Genomic DNA, 22,651 nt, shown 5'->3' on the forward strand with positions numbered 1-22,651 from the left:
AATTGAAGGAAATCATGTTCTTAGTATCTGAAATAGAAAAGTGTTTGATTCTGGAAATGTTTTTGATCTTTAAATGGACCAGTAAGGGATTTATGCAGCTAAAGGGATTATCTTTTCATCTTTAGGCACATGCATTGTGTGAGTTGCTTATTTCTTTTAGAGGCACTAAGGCATATCTGGTTAGTACCTCTCTGAATATGGAGTGACTGTTTAAGACAAAGTAGCAATGGTCATTTTCTTACTGAATTCTGAATGTGATCCTTTTATAGCTTTTAACCTTAAAGCATTTGTTTAGATTAAAAAAAAAAAAAAAGCAAGCCAAGCTTTTGTTAGAGAGCTATGCTTTTCTACAACCTTTTCAACTTTCCTTAATGTTCTTTCTCTTGTAGAGGTTGTGGTTGCTGCTGTCTCAAAGGACTTAATTTACAAAAATATTCTTTAAGTCACAGAATAAAGGGATTTTTTTTCCTTGCACTTTGAATTCATTGCAGATCATCTCAGGTCTGTTTAGACTTTCGTAACAACTCTGAAATATCTGTCAGTGAGATCTCCCCTTGAGTACCTGGTGTAGAAAGCTGGTTCTTTGAAGTGTGGAGACCTGGAAGGCTGAAAAAATAAATGTGCTTTTCTCTTAAAATTTTTTTTTATCCTGATATTTGTATGTTATTAAAATTCAGGCTCTTGATGCTCAGTTTGTAGACCTGGTCATTTGTCTTCTGGTTTAACTACCAGATGTATCAGATGTATAAACTTACAGTAAAAACAGTTCTAAGACTATGACTATTAAAATGCTTCTGTTAGAAATTACATAGGTATTGACTTCTCTATAGCAAATGGCTTTACTTTGAATACTACTGGTTCAGGTGAACATTTTAAGTTTCCTAGGTAAAGAGCTAGCGCCCAACCTAGTTGTTTACTTCAGGGTTCTTTTGTGACAGCTTAAACTACCTGACCAGTTCACTTTTCATCATTATTTAGTACTTTCCTTCATCACTAGCAACTGATGTTTATCTTCTGGAAAGGAGATGAGTGAATAAAATACATCCGGTTTACTATGAACTAATTATTGTGTGGTGAAGGATGTCTGGCACACTGAAGTGTTTAGAAGATAAATAAAAAGGACAGGGTTTCCCATTACAACTCATTAAATAAGTCCAAGTGTGTTGTCTGATACTATGGAAACCCTATGCATATAGCTGCTTTTAGTAAGAGTTTGCAGGCAAACAGCTTTAATTTTGTTCTTCTCACCTTGAAGTAAGTGTCTTCATCTGCTAGGAGTCAAAAAACTAAATATCTGCCAGCTGCAGTGTGAATCAGCATTTTAATGCTTTACAGCTGCTTCTCTATAGAAGTTAATTAGAAATGTGATTTGAACACCCTCTGCCAATGCTCATATATGTCTATTATTAGTAATCATCGTTTCTGCTATTTAAGTGTGCATTTTGGGTGGCATTGACAAAGCAGCTGTTCTAATACAGGGACTTTGTTAAAAGCGGAAACTTCTTCACTTTGAGAAAATTGAAAGGTAATGCTTCTGCAATTTAAAAATTAACATGGGAAATCTAAAACAGATTCCTCTTCTTTATAGTTTTAATTGCAGTGAATCGGATATTTTTTTCAATGAAGAAATGCCCAACTCATTCTCTCAGTATAGTATCTCTTCATAATTGGCATCAGGACCAAGTTTGCCTCTTACCAATAAGCTCAAGCATGTGGTGATGGTGTCTCCAGTGGAACATGATAGCTTGCTGTGCTGAACAGCTGAAGCCAAGGCTCAGGTTTAAAAGCGGTGTGCCTTCAGCTATCAGTACCCCACTCTGTCATCCAGCTGAAAGGAATGAGTCGGTCAACTGAGAACAATATTATCCATCAAATATCTTAGTTTTGGTATCAGCACAGCTGTTAACAGCCCTGGATTTGTGCTTCAGGATTTAGTAGATTTACTGACCTTTCTGGCAGATGTTGGTGACTTATTTTAATAGTTGCATTTGCTCTCCAATAAAGTAAATAAAATTGGGAACTGATGACAAAAGTCTAGAAGAAAAGAGTAAAGTGTGAGTGTTAAAATATACTTCTGACATGCCAATGGCTGCTACAAGTCAAATGTGTCTGTGCATTTTTTAATTCCAGATGTATTGGTGATTGTTTCATGTGTCAATACTTGTTTTCTGTTCTCTGACATATGGAGCACAAGGCAAATATGGTCTTGCTTTGTTTTGTCATTCATGGTTATTAATATGTGGCATTATGTAGGAATGAAGGCCTATCAGTTATTTTTTCCAATATTCTGCTTGGCTGCAATCCCAAAGCAAAATTATTGTAAGTCTACATTACTAGTTTTAGGCTTCATAGTTAGTTGTTCTTCCTCCCACAGACCCTTGAGACTGAAGCCTTTGGATTCCAAAGGATGCATCCCTACCAAATCAAAGCAACTTTCAAGTGGGTCACATCTTGGACCTAAACAGCATGTTCTCTAACAAGGCAGAAGTCCTGAATAGATTTTTTTCTTCTAATGCTTGTGCTCTTTCTGCAATCTTTTCTTTCTGTTCTCTGCAGAGCAAATACTCTGTTCTTTGTAAGTACATATCGCTGATAAAGGCAAAGCTGAATCTCTAAGGACTGGTTTTGCGGGGGTTGGGGGGGTCACAGCAAAATTCAGTGACTTTTAAGGTTTTAATCTCATAAGCTTTGATACATTCCAAAACATTTTAGTATGAAATGTCTTAACACTTCATCTGCCTGTGTCTCCCCAACTGATGGCAAGCTTTTATACTCTTGGTCATAGAATTTAGACTCAAGTGGTCGTATCCTGTCCGGTACATCACTTGCACTAGTGCACGTATCCTTACTGCTGGTCAGCATGTCGAAGCAGTTGTGCCCTCCAGCACAGCAGCCTGTTCTGCCTCATCCCTGTGCACTTGATCTGTCCTGAAGCCTGTTGATTGCAAAGTCATGTTCAATCAGGTTTGTTCTGCCCTGTGAGCAAACTTCTGAAACACTCCTGCACCCCGGCTTGTCTCTCCAGGGCTCAGAAAGCTCAAAAAGCAGTTGGTGATGTAGATTAAAGATAGTTAAAGACTAATCAGGTTTCTCATGATTTTTAACTCCAGCAGAAAAGGTGGTGTGCGAGTTTGCAGGATCCTGAACCAGTGTATGGTGCATACATTAGCCTCTGATTGCTGGAAGTGTCAATGCCACTGGTGTGGTGCCTGCTCTCAATGTTTTTCAGTGTGTTTCATCTGCCCGTAAGATTTTTGTCAATTTAGTAAGTGGGTTAGCATTGAGCAGGCATGCAGGCATTCTCCTGGTTAAGCAAATAGCTAATCAAAACCACTTGTTTGTCCTTAAGATGAAGGCACAGATTCCCCAGTTTGAAGGCAGTATTTGAGACTGTAATGCCCTTCCTGCTAGTTGTCATGGCTACATCAAACTTGAGCTGAATATTAAGTGTGCTGTAAGGAGTTTGCTCCTGTGTCAGCTGCTATGAAGGCTGCACAGCCCCAAAACTGTAGCTAATCTGTATGTCAGCAAAACAGTCTCTGATGGTAAAAGCAATCAACAAGGAAATGACTGAGTCACAAAATCACCTCTTTAGATCAAATGTAGTCAACAGGATAGGAAAAAATGTAAGTGGGTGCTTTAATCTTGATACATATTTAATGAAGTGGGGAGGGAGAAGAGTCAACTAATGAGAATCGTTGTTCCCCTTGGGGAAGATTGGTTATGGCACAGGAGAGGATGATATTGTAGATTGCCCTGGGAGTCAGTGTGTAAAGGACCTAAGAACTAACATACAACGCAGGTTGGGTCCATTGCTCCTAATGAACAAAAGGTGCTTAAACCTTACAGCATGAAGGAAGGATGGATAGAGTGAGTAAATGGATTTTTTCTGGATTCCCTCAGGAAGAAACTGTTGGAATAGACTTCCTGTACAAATGAAAGTTTCCTGAGACATTAAAAGGTTATGCTGTAGCTGAGATGATTATTCCCCRAGTATTTCCCGAGTATTTCCCTGCTTGGATATTCAGCCTACTAAACCTTCCCTAGAGTTTGGGTGTGCTTATATGTTATGCCAGTAAAAGTAGATTTTCTCATTTTAAGATTACACCTTTGTGTCTGCATTTAGTACTGGTGTATCCTGAAACCATAACTGAATGGAGTTTGTATGTCTGCTCTCAAATGGAGGAAGCTGTGGGAAAATTCCCATTGCAAATTCAGGAAGTAATTGGTGATACAGGTGAGACAGCAGAAGTTAAGCAACCTGGGGCTGATTGTGGTGACTTTATCAGAGCACTGAGCCYGGGCTTATGACTGTGCTCTTTGCTCCAGCAACTTTGCAGTCTGGCTTACTACTTGGACCCACACTTTCACTTCTATGCACTTTGTTATCCATAAAATAGCTTTGTTTTTCCCAAATAAACATCTAGGAAGAGAAAGTGAGTGAGACTTCCAGCAACCTCATCTCTATTTATTTATTCATTTTTAATCTTTATAATTAATCTAAACAGTAATGACTACTGTATTAGGAAGTGGGGTGGTAGACTTTCAGCTTTTGTCCCATGCACATAGAACTTTTTTCCCCAGTTTTCCTTCCCGAAGATGTGTTGAGACCCAGAACTGATGCAGAGGGGGCAGTGGAAACTGGGGCTCCCTCGCCACCGCATCCTGCTTCAGCGGCAGTGTGTTAGCAGAGCACAGGTCTGCAAGCTAGCAAGGCTTTTTCAGACATTCCACCACAGAACTGTAATCAGTGAAGCAAACGATATTAATTTTTTCCTTCCTAGGCCTTTTCTTTGTTTGTAGGAAGATTCAGCTTGGAAGGCTGTGATCAGCTTAATCAGTTGCTATTATTGGGACTGGTGTTAGTGCAATTTATTAAATCAGTTTATTATCCTCCCCACCAACTTCAGTGATCAGAGGGTGAAAACACTGAAAGAAAATTAAAACTAGTGTAAGTGCTGCCTGTTTGTATAACAGCATATTTTGCTATTTAAAAGGATTACTCATCTGCACCAAAACAGAGAGAGAAGTTAATTTAAACGATGAAGAGCTTTCTATTTCAGGGTGGCCTGGCTTGCACATTATGGTAGATTCAGGAAGGAGTATAATTCATTCTTAAATTGTTAAACAGCACGTTAGGACCAAGTATCTGAGCAAAGATGAATGGAGCCATTTGTAATCTTAAATAAGCATGTCTCTGTGTAGGAAGGTAGGGACAGGAGGGTGGGTATGACTTGTAAACAAATACCAGACAAACCAGTTGCACTTTAGGGTTTGGTGTTTGGAAAATAGCCAAAATAGCCTTTAGGAAAGAGAAACTAGCATTGGTTGCTTGAAAATGAATTCGGCACATTTTCCCATTCTTTTCTCCTGTGTCATGTGCCCTTCAGCAGGAGAGGGAAAGAGTTCTCCAAATTTTCAGAGTGTAAAGTCCCTCCTTTCTTAATCTCTCTTCATCCTTCCATGTTTAAACTGAAGCAATGCACCTTGCCAGGAAGCAGGATACTGAGTACAGGTACAGCAGAGGGAACTTGTTTCACCAGTGGCATTTGAGTAGCGCAGGAAGATTTTTGAGAGTATTTTTGATTTCTGCAATGCTGCTCATTTTGAATTGGTTTGAGAAGAGGAGGATTGATAGCACTCATAAGAGCAGCTACACCAAAATCACTGGAGCTGTGCCAGATAGTGTAAAATTCAGAAGCCAAAGGTGATAGGGTCTCAAGTAACATATGAATCAGAAATACTTCCCTAAGAGGGAAAGATTTCCTCTGTCCGTTCTCTGGGCATAAATCTAATCACAGGTTCTGACTGATACTTGCAAAGAATTAAGTTATTTCTAACCCAAGATCGCAAATGTTGGTACCCTCCTTCCTGCCAAGCACTGCAGAGATGTTACAGGGACACATGCGAAAAGACTTTATGCTAACCACATTATTGCCATCTGAACTCTGTTGAGACCTAAAAGCCCTGCCTTGTCCTTCTCTAGCAGAGGACAGTTTTCCTGAGTGAAAGTAAAGGCTTTGCAGTTCCTTTGAGTTCAAGCATCTGTGGAAATAAAGGTTTAATGGGATGAGACCACATAAACAAATTTGTTATCTTTTCAGCCCTGGGATCAATTATTGACTTTGAATAATTTGGCCATTGCTCAGACTTTTGACCAGTCAAAGTGTTCAACTAATCCTTTGAAGCTCAAAAAGCAAATGTGCGTAGGGCAGTTTATGGTTGGAACTGCCCAAGAATTACTGCAGCTGGAGGTGAAGGTCAGCTCTTCTCTATCATCTGTGAGCTGAGAAGTCCCAAGCTGCCACCAGTCCATGAACTTATTCTAAAAGGCCATGCTGTTTTCTTCAAAGTGACATATGCCTTYGTTTCTCAGAGAGTGACAGAGGCATCAGCTCCACTTCCTGCAGTGTCTCTGCTTAAAAGCAAATTAAAAAACCCTCAGGTACTCAGCAGGCCTGATGCTACTACTCTTTTTTTTTTCTACTGGGGAGCAGCCTGGCACATGCATGTTGTTTTCCTGTATGTATGCACGAGTTCCACATAGCAGTGAATTTTGTGGTTGTCTATTGGGAAGGCAACCAACCCGTTTGCTATTATTTCTAAGTAGATGATCGGGAAGGGAAAGTACACAAATCTAAACTGTATGAGCTCAAGAGAATGAAGTTCCTTTGTACCCCAAAGCAGGTTATAAGGGAATAGCTGTCTAACTTAAAGCATGCAGGCAAAAAGTAGTTTAAAGTCCTGTTATAAACCTGAGAATTGCTTGATCTCTTCTAGTGAATTCTGTGGGAAACCAGCTTTGGTCTGAACCAAATTGATCCAAAATAAGCTACAAACATATTGGTGATTTTGCACAAGTCTCTCTGAGAACGTGGCTGAGCCAATGGGGTGTGAAACAGATGGGAGAATCCAGACATTTCGGACTGGAGAAGAGGTTGCATGATTTGCAGTGAAATAATGTGTTGAGGTAGCTTCTGCTTTGACCAAACTTGAGCCCCATGGAATCTGGAACTGCAGTGCCATTTAAGCCATCCCTGTGTTGCAGATTCATGCCTAAGTTGTCTTGATTCTCAAGCATTTGCTTTCTGAAGCTACAGAAAGAATAATCCACAGACTGTACTGGTGCCTGTTTGGTTGGCAGATGTGCAGTGGCCAGAACAAAAACTTGGGGATATAAGAAAATCCTATTGTGGAAAGTCCCTGCCGTGCTACAGGTGGTCACCAACTAATGGCATCTAAGGGCAGCTCTGCTCAGGTGCTGAGACCAGGAGGAAAAGGTGCAGTAAGGTGGCCACAAGAATTTGGCTTAGGGAAAAAGAAATCTTATTTTGGAGAGCTTCAGGACTGCTTATGTTATCCAGGCCTCCTATTGAAGCTTCTCCTCATTCTTTGCACTGAGTTTTATTTACAGCTCAAAATAAAGAAAGCACCCTACTTAAGTAGTTCTTGACTGGTACTGTTAATGTATATGCCGTATATCAAACTTATTGCAAAGTGTGTTAGCAAGCTACCAGTCTAGTTTTTAATCTACGGATAATCTAACTCTCGTTTATATGTTTGGGCTGTATTACTTTGCCTAGAGTAGACGCAGCCATTGGAATCCATCCAGTTCACCTAACAACTTTCATTAAAGAAAATTGCCCTTGTAATAAAAACTACTCAGTGTGACAAGGTGCCATAATATATTTTTTAAAGCCTCATAAAATTTTGTAGCAGTTAATGCCACTTGTTTGTTTTTGAGCTTTTCTTTTAAAAGCAAAAAATTGACTTAATTGTGATAATATTTAGAATAGAACGTAACAAACGTCTGTCTTCTGTATTTGTGGAGGCCAGGTTGGATGGTGGGACTAGATCAGGGATTAGGAAATGAGAAAATGTGCTCTTGAAAAGTACATTGCGTTGTATTTTGTAGTTTGTTTGTGAGGTTGTTTGAGAGTCTGTGACCCTCCTTTAGTAAGCAAAAGCACATACAATAAAGTCTGCAAACTTCAGTTCATATACCTAAGCCTTAACCTTATAAAATACAATGACTGAGCATCAAGTTTTCTACAGCTGTCAGGGGCATCTTATCTGAGCATCACCTCTCCTGGAGAAGAGGAGAATATCACTTGTTAGGATGGGTCCTGCGTCGGTGGGACTGCAGGCGTGCTGATGCAGTGCCTGATAGCTTCTCCTTGCATCTTCCATCCGTGAGAGTCCTACGAAGATTCCTGGTCTGTGAGGCGTTTCTTACCAGTGCAGCACAGAGCAGGCCACTTGCTGCAAGTATGAAGTGCTTTGGTAATTTTTAATACAAAGTAGAGGAGTGCTAAAGAAGCAAACCTAACATATGCAAGTTGTGATGGCAGATGCAGAAGAAGGGATTAGTAGGGCGGATGGGAAGCAGTGGATTGGACTTTTTGATGCATTTTGTAGAGTGCTTGCTTGAGAAGACTCTGYGGCTTCTATGCCTTTTTTTTCTTGTTACACTATAAAATTGGGGAAATTTCCCTCTGTTCTTAACTGCTTATTCATTAATTGCTACAAACCAGTCTGTCTTCTGTTAGTCTGAACAGAGCAGAGCAATCATCTCAGTCGCTACAAATACAGCCAAGTCTACAGGGACTTCTTGTTTGTGTGGTAGTGTGTTTCCTTGTGCAAGACAAGGTCCTGAAATGTGCTGCTGTTTCTTGGAGCAGCCTCAGCTATGCCATGCTAGTACCACTGGAGGAGTTGGTGTTAGGCTACCTTCAGATGTCATTGCAGATGAAATTGCACCAAAAAAACCCAGGACAGTTCAGAAAGGCATACAGTACCAAAATGTAAAATGACCAGCCCCACGGGTGGGAGACAAACCCCTTGGATCTTTCACTGTCTCGTTTTCTTGTTTCAACTGAAATAAAAAGTTACCAGAAAGCTATGGATATTTTCCATTCCTTTGGAGCTTTGGCTGTTTTAAGACTTGGCAGTGCTTTATAGAAGTCTGGTTTAGATAACATAGCTATTGTGGGGTCTGATCTTGCAAATGCTATGGTGTCTGTGGTCACTGTTAGGAGAATCAGAGCCAGAGCTTTTGTATGATGGTTTCTTCCTTTTATTATGATGAACACTGGCAGCACTCTTTTATGTTTATCTGTCTTGGGTAGATTAACTAAGCTGTACTTCATAGCTGCTAGGGTTTAGCTGGTTTATGCTTGAAGTGAGGACTCTTTCTCTTTTTACGATAAACTAATGATGGCAAGAGATGATACGTGATGTTAGCGAGCGGTGGTGGTGGCTTCTTTTTTGCTTTTTTAAGTCTACCCACTGCCTCATGAGGAAGGCAACTGTACTAATCATATATCTAGTCTCTACAGAAGCCCCTTATTTGAAAAACCTGTAATTGAGTGGACAAAATTTCTGGTTGCTTGAGAGGATCTATTCAGAAGAGACTTGAAAAGGATGAGGGAACTGTGCTAGACAGCAAAAAGTATTAAAGGCTCTATTGAGCAGTCTAACCAAGGTAGATATTGTGGGACAATTAGCCTTGTCAGGCAAAACACTAAAATGCATTTGTGAACAAAAACTCCTAGGGGATGTTAAATATAGCTTTGAAAAAGGTAAGAAGCTTGCTAGGAATGCCTCAAAAGCAAAGAGAAGTTGATTTGGGTGATCACAGAATGAAGGCAGGTGATGGCTGCTTCAAAGGGGAGGTGCTGAATGTAAGTTAGTCAAAGGGATTTTGCCCATTTTTGTCTTCCATTAGCTGACACCCTACTGCGTAATTGCTGGGTCAGCACCATGCAGGAGCGCTCATAGAATTAGTTAAGTTTATTTGCCCCTTTGCCCCTGTTAGAAAGCTGTTCCAGTACCTGGCTTTCCTGGTGCCCTGTTCAGAGGTGGTTTCACACTGTCTGCCTTTTCAGCCCCTACCTTTTACGCCTACTTTGGGAGCCAGGGAAGACTCCCCTGTATAATCAGCTGGCAGAGGAAGAGTGGAACATTTCAGAGGACAATTCACTGCACATAGGCAAAGCTCCTACTTTGTCCCCTATAGCCAAGGAAAATAAACCTGCTAGGCTATTTGTATTTGAATGATTGCCTCCATTCAAGTCTTTTGTGATGGGATTTTAAGGTAGTTAATTGCTTACATCTGACCGACTAGCTTTTGCCTAAAGAGGTTCGTCTCCTTCACCAATTGCTGATGGCAACAGATAGTATGACACATTAATGAACGCTGGTTGAGTCCCTGGCACACTGATTTGGTTTGCTGTCAAGTAAGTCAAAACTTAAGATGCCTAAAGATCAGCTTATTAGTAACTAGGCCCGTGTCAGCTTTTACCATCTTTTTAGATTTTTCTTCAGTGCTTCGCTCTTTGATATAAAGATGGCTGTGTGCCCCTCGCTCTATATAGAGATCAAGCAAACTACACTTTTTATTTCTTCTTCTAAAAAAAGCTATGATTGTTTTGATCACTCGGTAATCTTTTTGTACAACTTTCCTATTTGAATTCTTGTTGATCATGGTGACCACAAGTACGCGTGCTGTTCCAGATGCGGCTCCATTCCATTTTCAGTAGCATAAATATTTCCATATTTAAATGCAAATATCTCCTCTGATAAGCATTTTATGCAGCCACCTAAATATATTTAATGGCCATGCCTGCCTTGCCAGCTTAGAGGGCTTTTTGACTAGGCTTTTTGTTGCTTTTTATTTATGCATGAGTGGATGGTCATGTTCTGTGTTTCGAGGGAATCAAACACAGCTTAAATGCGCTGAGTGCAATTTACTTCTGAAAGTAATGTGTCCTGTATCTCTTCTAAGCTATGTCAGTCTTTTGTAAAAGTGTCTGAGAATCCTTGCAGTATGTTCTGATAAAGTTCTCCCAGAGCTTTGTTGGTAGGCTTTTTATTCTTTGTTTTCTCCTTTCTCTGCTGCTTTCATTTCTGTCCTGCACTCCTCCATCTCTTCTTCGTTCCTCCCTTTTTTATTATTCCTAAGCTTTTGGAGTATCCTCAGAAGTCTTGATTGAGAGGTTATGTTTAAACCTTGGATTTAAATGAAATTATTCTTACTTCCTTCTTTCCTGTGGCTGCCTTTGACTGTTCAGAACCTACTTCCAAAGATGCCTTTTTTCTAATAAGAAATAAGCTGTGTTTTTAAGAAACGTGTTACAATGTTTTAATTTCTTATTTTCATACAGAACACCTGAAAAAACAGCTGGAAGATTATATGGCCCAGTTCCCAAAAGTAAGAATCATCCGAACCAAGAAAAGAGAAGGACTGATAAGAACTCGAATGCTTGGGGCCTCTGTGGCAATAGGAGATGTCATCACCTTCTTGGATTCCCATTGCGAGGCCAACGTGAACTGGCTGCCACCTCTGCTAGGTAAGCAGCTGGTGTCAGGTGTTGTCCACAGCTGAAGACTGAACTGGTAAAGAATGGGCGACAGATGTTGGTGTTGAATTCATTGTATTTCCACCTGCTGCTGTTTCCCCATGGTGTGAGTGGATAAAAAGATGATGAAATATCTAAAAGCAGAGGCGAGGAGAAAACAGGTGAATTGTTGGCAACCTACAGCCTTTAATACAGGATTTTTTCTGTGCAAGAGCCCTCACTGTACAATAGCCTTGTAATATGCTTTGCTTAATTAAAGAGCAAAGATTCTGTTCTTCTGTTTCCTCACTAAATGAAATTTTAAATAATTTACAGCTTGCTAGAAGAGTAAACTACCAAATGGTCATTCAGCAGCTTGCAGAAAGGAATTGCTTTATGAGACAGAACAGATCTTTAGATGCAGTTTTTAAGTAGCTTTTGGGTTTTTTCTTCTGTGGAACTGTATTTAGCTTCATAGTCTGCAAGCCTGCAGAAAATACTGCTGGTCTGTATTTGTAGAACATGTGCAGTCCTTTCCAAGGCAGTTCTTTATTGTTAAGAAGGCATCAGTTTTACAGTGCCAGTTCTTTTCAAAGGTGACTAATTAAAAGGACAGTGCCTTCTGTTTCTACTGCCTGGATGCCTCGGGCCAACACCACCTCTACTGACTGAGCGCCTCTCGAGGAGGCTTCTGTTTAAGTAGCAAGCTACCTTTTTGTTCGTTCTTTGCAGTGCTTAGCTGCATGGAATGATGCTTTCTGGATTTTTTGTTTGTTTTGGAGGGGTGTTTTTTCTATGCGAACTGTGCCCTGCTGTAGATTCAGCAGGTTTTTCAGTTGTATCTACTGCGTGCCGCACACTATTTAAAGTGGACATCTGGCAGTGTCCAGTTCACCTTAGCTGCCAGATAGGATGCTCTATGAAAGTAGAAACTTTACCCTTCAGAATACCAGGCTCCTCTACAACCCTGTTGCAAGTGACCTGTCAAAGCTCTCTGAGGTGTGACTTTGTGGAATAAACTGTGGCAACAGCAGTCCAGTCGCAGCAGCCTTGTCAGCTGGTTCTTAGATGGCAACGCTGTTGCTTTCACAGCAGTTTGTATCTGGTATTAATTCTGGAGAGTGTAAAACATTTGCGGCTTCTTGAGCCCCTAGGGAGGGAGGACAGTATTAGCTCAAATGCCATTTAAATGAGAACATGTACGGTATGCTTTAATTTTAAAGCACAAAGTATTTTTGTTAGATGTGCATTGGAAGCTGAAACATCATTTGTCACCTCTGCTCTGAAAGTTGACTTCCAGCAAGAGACCTTCTCAGTAATAAAGTGTTTAAAAAGTTCCAGATGTTTATGCAGGACTTAATCCTGTCTTGTCATATTTGGTTGGAAGAAAATGTTGAGGGGAGGAGGTGCAAATGTATTTCTTGAGACTGCTAAGAGTGGCTATGCCATTAGTCTGGGTTGCTTCCTGCCACATTTTGGTGCAGCAATTAAAGCTTATTGGGGCTAGGTGGTACAAAGGGTTATTGCCCTGGTTTTGGATCAGTGCAGAAAGGGTTCACATCCAGTTCACTCATTAAAATGAGTAATGTTAACTCAGTAAGTACAAGATTGTCTATTTTTAGCCTGGTGTTTTAGATATCTGCGATAGTGTGGCTGGGTCTTTCTGTTCTGCTCCAGGGTGATGGTTACTGTGGCATGAGTGCTTGGTGTTTTTTATTGCAATAGTTTTGGCTAGTATATCTCAATTATATCAGAAATACCAGATAAACTGACACAAATTGGAGCGTCTGCCCAAAAGATACCAAAATGGAAGAAAGCTATGTCTGTCTTCATGTTTTGATGCTCTTTTCCGTAATTTCATGGTCAGAGGAACCAACTGGTGCAAGTTTTCTAACATATTTCTCCAATCTTCAGATCGTATTGCCCGAAACCGCAAGACTATCGTTTGCCCCATGATCGATGTTATTGATCATGACCACTTTGGATATGAGACTCAGGCTGGAGATGCAATGCGAGGTGCATTTGACTGGGAGATGTATTACAAGAGGATCCCTATCCCTCCTGAGTTACAAAAACCTGATCCCAGTGATCCTTTTGAGTAAGTTACTGAAATGTAGTGTGATAAGAGCTGTCTAACAAAATAAAACCCTGTTACAGTGTTGGTTTACACCTCAGTGTAGTAGAAGTGGCAAGTTGGTGGTAAGCTACTCTTTCTGGCAGCCGTTTGCTTTGTTGGTTTAAATGAAATGCATTGTGTAGTAGCTGTGAACACTCTCCTTTTCATTGCAATTTTTTGCCACTCTAATTCCTGCAGAAGTTAACATTTCATTTAAAACTAATGTGTAACATTTAATGTGGTCATTTATTACTGAGATCTTTCAAACATAGCTTAGTATCCCTAATGCTCTGCCAAAAACAACAAACCAATGGCAGCTCATATGTCATTCCTAGGTGGGGGGAGAAGAAAACCTAGCAGAACAATTACAGCAATTTTGATGATTGCAGTGTGCTGCAGAACTAAATCTGTGATCAAGTTGTGTTCTGCTGTTGCTGCGCCTGCCAACATTGAGACAGTTCTGCTGTCCCTTACACTTCTGCAGTGTTTAAAACAAAAAACAAAAAAACCACACACACCTTTTGAGGTCAAGCTCAGACTTGAGCATACCACTAAGATAAAGAGCACCACATGTGCAGCATGTGGGTCCCTCCGGGAGAGGTTATGTCCTGTCACTTAATGGTCAGCTCTCTTGCCCATTTGGAGGAGAGGCATTGACTGGTTCTGAAGGGAGCCTAGTCTAGTCCTCCTTGTTTGCAAGTGGGAAATTAGCAGAGTGCAAAAACGCGTTTGCTCCTACAGGGCTGCAAAGGCACTGTGAACAGTGGGTGGTGAAAAGAATATTTGGGAAATCTTGCTTTGTTTTTTAAATGTTTTAGCTAGAGATCTGTATCTTTGAATATGTTTGTAATATGGAGTCTGGTTTTTCCTTAAGGTCTCCTGTAATGGCTGGAGGACTGTTTGCAGTCGATAGAAAGTGGTTCTGGGAGCTGGGAGGGTATGATGCAGGTCTGGAGATATGGGGAGGAGAACAGTATGAAATATCCTTTAAGGTGAGCTATGTTCTCTGGAAATTACTTTTGCTTTGGAAAGTAAGAATTGTTCTGAGGCGCAGAATGTGAATGATCTATCTTGTCCTTGCTTTTGCGTGTGACTGAAGGTGAAAGAGCTGGGAGGAGTAGGATAGCATGCAGAGGAAACAGCGATGGTGTAACCAGTCATTTCTGAGGGTCAGTTTTGGAGCATGATTAACTGGGCTGTCCCCTGTTGTGTGGTCCCTGCTTCAGCTGCATGTGCCCCCTTCCCAGGAAGGGTAAGTCAGCTTGTGTGGAGTTCTCTAAACTGCTAGGCTTCTTCTACCCACCGTAGCACGAAGATGAAATACCCTTTCTTGAGGGGAGAAATGATTCAGGCTTTTCAACGTTTGCCCAGTTGAGTGCCTCAGTCCTGAGTTTGCATTTCCAAAGATGAGAGTAACTTACTGTCTATAGTCAATCCATCTGACTCCTGGCTGCAAGGAACCGAGACTATTAATTCCCTTGTAAGAAATCCTTAACAACTGGAATAATAGTGTTGTTGCTGGCAATGAGTTTGGATCATTACCTGCCTGGCTGGAGGACAGTTCTGTTACTTATTGATTGACCAAGCTGTTCAGTTTGAGGGCTTTAAAATAAGAGTTAGCCAGTTCACCAAAAATGCGTACTAATAGTAATGAGTCACTGTGGCCTCCAAGATCTTTGGTACCTGTGTTATCTGGGAATCTTGCACTCTGAAATACGTCCTAGGAAACCCACTGGAATGTCCCAGTTCACTGAAGGCAGGTGGCTTCCCACAGGGAATGAGGTAAAGATTTCTGTGTTAAACTCTGTGTTTGAGTCAATGTGTGGTTTCTCTTTCGGAGACTGAATATATAATCTTATAGGTGTCTGGATGCCACTGAACTAAACTAGTTGCCCTCAGTGTGGGGCCAGCAGATGGTAGCAATGCTAACACAGTGCACAGTTTATCCTTGGCAGCTAAAATCCCTCCTCTGTCTGCTCTTGCACACAGTCATGACCGGTCTCTCAAAACAGATTCCTAAATCTTAATGATTTTATGCAGCCCAAAGGCCTATCAAACTGTATTCAGCAGGCAATTACCATACAGCAAACAATGTGTTTTCTTCYGCTGTTTGCTTACAAAAAAACTAAGTAATAAGTCACATGGGAGGTCCCTTGAGCTCTGTAGAGGTAGCGGGGAGGGGGGCGCACACGAGACACCCTCTTTGGAGATGTCCTTGCAGTTAGAGCCGTTTATTCTTTGTGCTGCATGCAATGAAGCTGTGTAACAGTGTCCTCCTCTGCAGGAGGGGCAGTGACAGTGTTCAGTCCCTTTCCCTTGGCCCTTTCTGCTGTTGCTGGTTTCCAGGATGATGACAGTGGCTGGACAAGCCCTTTGTCTCTAATGCCACAGCAGACAGTCGCGCTGCTTGATCTGCAGGAAATAAGACTACTTCATTCATCTCTTTGCTTATACTTTCTGAAACACGCTGTGTTTTATTTCAGTCCAGAGAGGGTAATTTATGGAGGACTAAATTTGCTTTAATTAATCTCTGCAAAGACCCCCTTTTTGCTTTCATTGTGCAACAGAAAAATGAAGTTTTAACTGAAAGGGGCTCAGTGTATTTTCAGAAATTAAGATAAGTTGATACATTCATCTGTGGCTGATAGATTTAATAATTCTGCTGGAATTGCAAGAATAGAAGGTTTGTTCACAGAATTTATGAAGCTATGACACTTCCTGGCGAGCTTAGAGCTTTGCTTTTACCTTTAGAAGCAGACTGAGATTTTGTAGTTAAAGGGGTACTGTCAAATAATTTAAAGCTCGGGGTTTAGACATGGAGTACCTACTTTCACATTATTTATTATCTAATGGGAAACATCTTTCAGATTCTAAGTGCCAAATTTACAGCCCAGCTTTAACAAAGAATCCAGTCCTGTGCCTGGGAGTTGTGGGTGCAGGTACTCTTTTGTACTGTGGGTCTTTGAACCATTGAATCAAATCTGGCCTTCTCAAGCTTCACCAGGAATATATATTTTTTTTCCCCTTAACATATTCTTTTTCTTTGGCCACATATGGACTGTGCTTTACAGATTTTTGCCTTTATTTTAAAATCCAGGGCTCTGTTGCTGAGATACTGGAGATAAACAAGTTTGTTTAGGAGCATTTCTGTTTTCTGTTTTGAGATTATATGTATTTCTGTCATTGTCAGCTGGCTCCGTTTCCTTCAGAGAAGAAACTTGCAGGCTGAAGACAAGCCAACAGAGAAACCATCAGTACTTAGCACTTGGGAAAGCATTTAACCAGAGGAYGGATCAAACTCTGTTAATAAAAGCCTCACTCTTTGGGTGAAATGTATACACTGAACTTAAGGAATGCAGCAAACTGAGGGGACAAAAACATTTAAAATTTAGGCAACCTTTAAATTTGAAACAAATTTTCTAACTCAGGCACTAACCCTAATAGTTATAAGAATTATAGAAGACTAACCTGCTGTCTAATACTGAAAAGTAAAGGAAATATGCCTCACTTGGATGCTTTATGACTCTTTTCAAGGGCCAGGAACTATAACTTTTTCTGTACGTGGTCTGTTACTTTCATTATAGGTTGTTGAGTGGTCCCTGGGCTAGTGTAGTAATCTAGAGGGTAGAAGGCTGTTGCGAGCTGCGAAAAAGTACAGCAGTCTCAGCACCTGTAAAACAGTCTCTCCTCTTGCAGAAGAAGAAACTATGATACAAGGGATTTAAGTGATGGGGTCTCATGGGCATTACACCTCCCTGTGTCTTCAGCTGAAGAGTATCTCTTCTTGTGCTTCGAAGCTACAAACAGGGTCTGTTCTGTCTGTGTGGCTCTAGAAACACTTGCCCCGTTGCTTCGTAGAGCAGTACAGGCAGGTTGTTACCACTGTAAGGCCAGGAAGCCCAGCTGCGGATTCACAGCCTGTTACGTGCGGAGCTGTGAGACCATTAACCTCGGACTCGCAGTCTAGGCACGGGATGAGACCAAAGAGGAAGGTAAACAAGGGGACTGCTCGAGGGAGAGAGGAGGGAGTACCGTAGCAGGAGAAGGCTTGATCTTGGCCAGGGTGCAACTTTATTGCAATTTCAACTCCCCTCTTGAAAAAGTCTGTAATATTTCATTTTCCTCAACTGCTTTACATTAATGGAAATGTATTGACTAAGAGATCTCGGAGCAGCAAGGCTCATTAACAAGCAATTAACTGTCAAACAATACAAAAATTATCTGTCCATTTGGAAGAGGGGAAACACCAGTATCTATCAAAAGTGAGGGAGCTGTTATTAAATTGATGATAGATTAGGAAAGGTAAAGACGCAGAGAATTTTCCTTTTTTCCGGCTTTGTCTACCCAGTGCAGTATAGTTCCTGTTAAAGACTCTGGAGTTAGCTCTGAGCTGATTTATTCTATGCAGAGCAACCCAGTGCCCTGCAGAGATGCTGTCTCAGATGCTGAAAGAAGTGTAGTCATGTTAGCTTGCTGTTTCATTTGAAAAAAAATTAGGCTTGCTTCTTAACAGGGCTAATTAGCTCAGAAGTGGCTCCACAGCATTCAAGCTTTTCTGGATCTTAATTCTGGTCCTAAATGTGGTGTCTCTTCTTTGTGCTCTGCTGCAATGTAGAGATGCTGTCAGGTATTGCTTATAGAGCAGATAGTTGCTGGACACAGTAAGGTAATCTCTTTAAACAGGCGACCCACGTTTTTGAGGAGCTACCTAACCCGATACATCAAGTTCTCTCTCATGAAAAGTTGCTGAGGGAAGCTTAGCCCGTCTTTAGCTGCAGGCTTCCTGGATGCCTCCTTCCCCACAAAGTGTGGAGAAGAAAGATTGGGACTTTCAGCAAACTGAGAGATTTAACTCCAAATGACTGAAACATTTGTCCTCTTGTAGAGAAGGAGGTAGCATCTTTACTTCTGTTAAATGTTGACGGTTTAGGTCTTCATAGCAGAGGCACAATCTGTTCCTAGTAGCTGTGTAGACTGCTCAATGATTGTATTCTTGTTTGTGTTTTGGARGAGAGCTAAATAAGCATGCGCAGCTATTTCTCTGTGGCACTTGTTACCTTTCCTTTCTGATGCCCCCCCAACTCAGCAGACCTAGTTTCTCTGTTCAGTGCATTTTCTTGGAGGCTTTTGTACTTTGGGAGTCACTTCCATGCCTCTTCCTTCCRTGGCTTTTCTCAGTCTTTTGTGTCTTTCTGCAAAGATGTGAACAAAATGGAACACTTTACCCAAGGGGACAATGTGCCTCTCCTCTTCTAAACACAACTTGATAGCTCTGCTTTTCTGATGCTACTGCATACTCAACAAATACCTACCCTATGCTGCCTATGTAACCACTTCATTCTCTTTCTCAGATTAACACATTTAATTCAGGGCGGTATATAGAGGGCGTTTAGATTGTGCCTTTCTGCAAATGCTGCTTTGTACAGCACTTGTCTATGCTCATTTTTACTTGCTATCATATTGCCTGTTTTGCGGTATTTGTTGTGGCCCCCATTCTTCTTGACTTGCATAATCCTCACTAAACTGCTTCTCCTCTCTCTTCCTTAAATATCTTGTCTCTTTTTTGGGGGTGTGGGGAAACCACAAGAAAAAGTGGTGGCTCTGACTTGTGTAGGCATAAGTGTACTTTGTACCTCAGACCTTGAGTGGTGTGGTTCTCCATCCTTTAATTGTCTGTTGTACTTTAAGAGCAAAAAAAGAGAATCTGGAATATCCCTCATGAGGTGAAATACCATTTCAGTTTTAGAAATGTTTGTATTTAAATAGAGATTCCAAAACCTTTTAAAGTTCAAAAGGTTTGGTGCAAACAAGCCATATTGAGAATTGCYGTGAAAATAACAATTAAAAGGAGGCAAAACAGAGATAAGCAGTACTTGTGGTCTTCTGTCCTTGCTTCAGCAAAACAAAATGTCCACTGTGCTTATTCTGGTGATCACGCACCATTGCATTTTTCCAGATCCTTTCCCCAAAGCATCAGTAGGGATTGTTTCTCCCAATTTCCACAGCATAAAGCAGGTTGTGCATTCTCCAGCAAATCCAAGTGTTATATAGCTTCCGTTAGCATATCTAACGCGTTGCATCACCTCTACCTCATGCCAGCAGTACGTTTCTGATTCACCCTTTGCCGCTGGCCTCTTGGCAGGTGCGTAGTTAGGGTGCAGCTGCCAAGGGGTCACTTCTGACAACGTTTCTAGTTGCATCTCTGAAGTTAGTGCTGATTGTGAGCCTTCAGTGCTTATTCTAGGCACATATTCGAACTGCTTTCCAGCAGCTCACGTTTGCCCACAATGAAACAGGCTGGGCATTCTGCCACTTTTTTAAGCCAGCACATGCTGCTTAATTCTAAGGATCTCAGCTGCAGTACAGGGTGGCTTCTTTTTCCTCCCTTTCCTGTTGATGCAGAGATCAGTTTCAGACTGTTGACTTGAATTTTTGTTCTGAGTTCACCCTATGTGCGTGGGTCAGGTTTCATAATAGCCTACCAAGCACCGGCAAGCAAATGGAAACGCCCCTGAAATGCAGGGGGATTTCCCCCACTTTGTTGGAAAGTGCTGTCATTACTCTAAAATGCTCCAGACGGTAAGGAGGGGCCGTGCCAGTGTGTGTTGTGCGAGAGAAGGCATTGTGCAAACACACAGATCCTAGTGCCTTTTTAGCTACCCTAATCCTTTATAGAGCAGTAAGTTCCAGCTGCAAAAGCAGCTGATGCTCACAGTACAGAGGATAAAGATTTTCCTGAATTGCTGTTTGTCCTTGCTTTCATCCTCTCAGCTGCCTTGTTAGGCAGAGAACCCCCTGCGCTTATCCACTGTGTCCTTTTCTTCTCACCTTTCAGTGGGTGCTCAGACAACCGTCCAGCTTCTCTTCATTGGTCCTTCCCATGGTCTTTTTTTGTTGCGGCCTGCAGAAGCAGCTCTCTTTTTCAAGGCTTAACTCATTCTTTTGCTTTTTGTTTTTGTTTTTTTGTTTTTTCTCTCTCTAGGGAAGCATTGGCTCATCGTGGTGAGGTTTGTGGAAACCATAAACCTTGTATACCCAGATAATTTGTGTTCGCACGCTAACTGCAGTATTGTATTGTGTGTTTGAGAGGAGAGGTTCAGCTGTCTTATGTGACATTGTTCTCTGAAATGGCAGGAAGGGAATTGGATCGGCGTAACATTCCCATGGAGACAATAGGTGGTATAGCTTGTGCTTTCCTAGCACACTAGCTCAGTTGAGGGCTCTTGAGTCACTTTATGAATATGGAGTTATAACTCTCCAGGCCACTGAGAAGATGGTAATATCATCACCTATATTGTCATTTTACTTCTCTTGCCCTGTATATGCCCTTATGATTAGGGTGAGACTGTTGCCTTACGAAAGTCCGTTGCAGTATTCCCATTTCTCATAGGATTTCTCCTAGTTCCAGCAGATGTGTCAGCTGCTAGATTCCTCCCTCAAAATGCAGACTGCTAAAATTGTGCCTGAGGAGGAAGAGAAATTTCCTCTTGCCTCCTGATAAGATCTGATTAGATCGCTGTATGAAGCCTGCCTGCCTGACCAGCTTCAGCTCTTGTTCTTAGGGTGTTCTAGTAAATGGCTGTTTGAAATTAAGTGTGTCAAGTTCAGGTTCTGATGTTTACTGACATATCAACCAGGGAGATAAGGTGCCTTCTCACCCTATTATAAAACAACAGCAACAACAAAGAAAGCAGCTCCGCTGGCCAAAGGAGAATGCAGTAAATGACAGTGTTGCTGTGAAAGCACGAGCTGCTGCCCCGCAGAACAGAGCTGTTTCAGCTGTCTGCCAGTGCTGTATTTTTAGCAGTGTCGGTTCTGATGTCTCATGCCTGTGAACTGTACCCTTGTTTAAAAGCAACCAAATAGTGCTAATTAACTGGAAGCATTCTCTCAGTCAGCACACAGCTATTTTGGGTTTGCTTCCTTTGCAGTTATTCCTTGACAGACCGCTGGTTGTGGTTCCCCAACCTTTAACTTTCTAATGCTTTTTAGCTGTGTTTTACTGATGCTCATCACACTCTTCCTCTCTCCTCCTCCTTCCAGTTTAATAGATAAGGACTGGTAATTGTCTTTATGGAGGTTGTAATGAGTTCTGTCACCACACAAAGAAGCTCACTAATAAAATAAATCAAAGCAGCAATGAATGAATGGAAAGCATGCTTTTAAAATTAGATTTGTACTGCAAGTGCCACACTGTCACTTGCAGCGTGAGAAAATATTAAAAAGGCACTGAGTTGGCAAAGTATGTTGAAAGGTCATTTGGGGTTTGCTAGCAGGAGTTCGGTTTGCAAGTTTACCCTTGCTTCCATGCAGCACTGTAATTGCAGCACTGTAATCACAGCACCATTGAAGAGTAAAATATTTTGAAGTATGGTTAGAAAAAGAGCATGTAAATTTGATCTTAGATTTTATCTGTTTGGTAACTCAGTTAAGTAGCCTTTCTTTACACAAACATATGTAATGATATGATATGTGTTCCTGTGTGCCTGGAGTTTTCTAATGCCAGTTAGGAGCTCTTGGCCCAGCATATCATCAGCTCCGTCTAGCTTCCCCTGCCCCATTCGTCTCCGACGTTCCCGCACAGCAGGTATGTGCTGTCTGTATTGCTTCACGAGATGGAGACCCACAATACTGGGACAGCGCTCTCCCCTCTCTCTGCGCAGTGACTGCAGGGGTGAGTTTCTCATGTTACTTAGGCAAGCTGCATCTTCCAGGGAAATGTGCATTCAGGAGATTCTGACTGAAAGCCTTACCGTAGAGATCAAGGGTAGGTAAAGAAGTGTGTAGGCAGGCAGCAAGGATCAACACTAGGATAACAAGCTGCTGGTGTTTTCATTCAGGCTTGTGTTACACTAAAATGCAGTCACTTTTGAAYTAATAGGACTTCCTTGATGCTGGGTTCAGTGCACAGTGTAAAAATGTTGGTTGTTGAGGCAGTTGTGTGTGTGATCGCAAAGGACAGGCCTGTGTCTTGGTCTCTGTTTATTTGGGGAAACCTACCACCACTGTATTTTCAGGGGGGTTCCTGTGTGTGGTGGTTCTCTTGTGGGCAAGAAAGGAAGGGGTCCACTGGTGCTTGTACCTTCTGCTTTCTTGCTGCTTCTTTCATTCCTCTTGTGTGTACACAGAGTGAATGAGATGGGGCAATAAGTCCATGGAAATCAAGGAGAGGTAAACTTGATTCGGGACCTTCACC

At 41.5% G+C, this 22,651-nt stretch overlaps 1 protein-coding gene across 2 annotated transcripts in view; it reads left to right on the forward strand.

Moving 5' to 3' along the window:
- Positions 1-22,651, forward strand: part of GALNT10 (polypeptide N-acetylgalactosaminyltransferase 10) — an 82,174-nt gene that overhangs the window by 49,755 nt on the left and 9,768 nt on the right. For both annotated transcript variants that reach the window (XM_026066657.1, XM_026066658.1), the window contains exons 5-7: positions 11,166-11,351; positions 13,254-13,437; positions 14,330-14,447. In XM_026066657.1, coding sequence (XP_025922442.1) covers positions 11,166-11,351; positions 13,254-13,437; positions 14,330-14,447 — 488 coding nt within the window. The remainder of the gene's footprint in view (positions 1-11,165; positions 11,352-13,253; positions 13,438-14,329; positions 14,448-22,651) is intronic.

Source organism: Apteryx rowi, unplaced genomic scaffold (assembly GCF_003343035.1).
Source record: "Apteryx rowi isolate R43461 unplaced genomic scaffold, aptRow1 scaffold_245, whole genome shotgun sequence".
NCBI classification, from domain to species: Eukaryota; Metazoa; Chordata; class Aves; order Apterygiformes; family Apterygidae; genus Apteryx; species Apteryx rowi.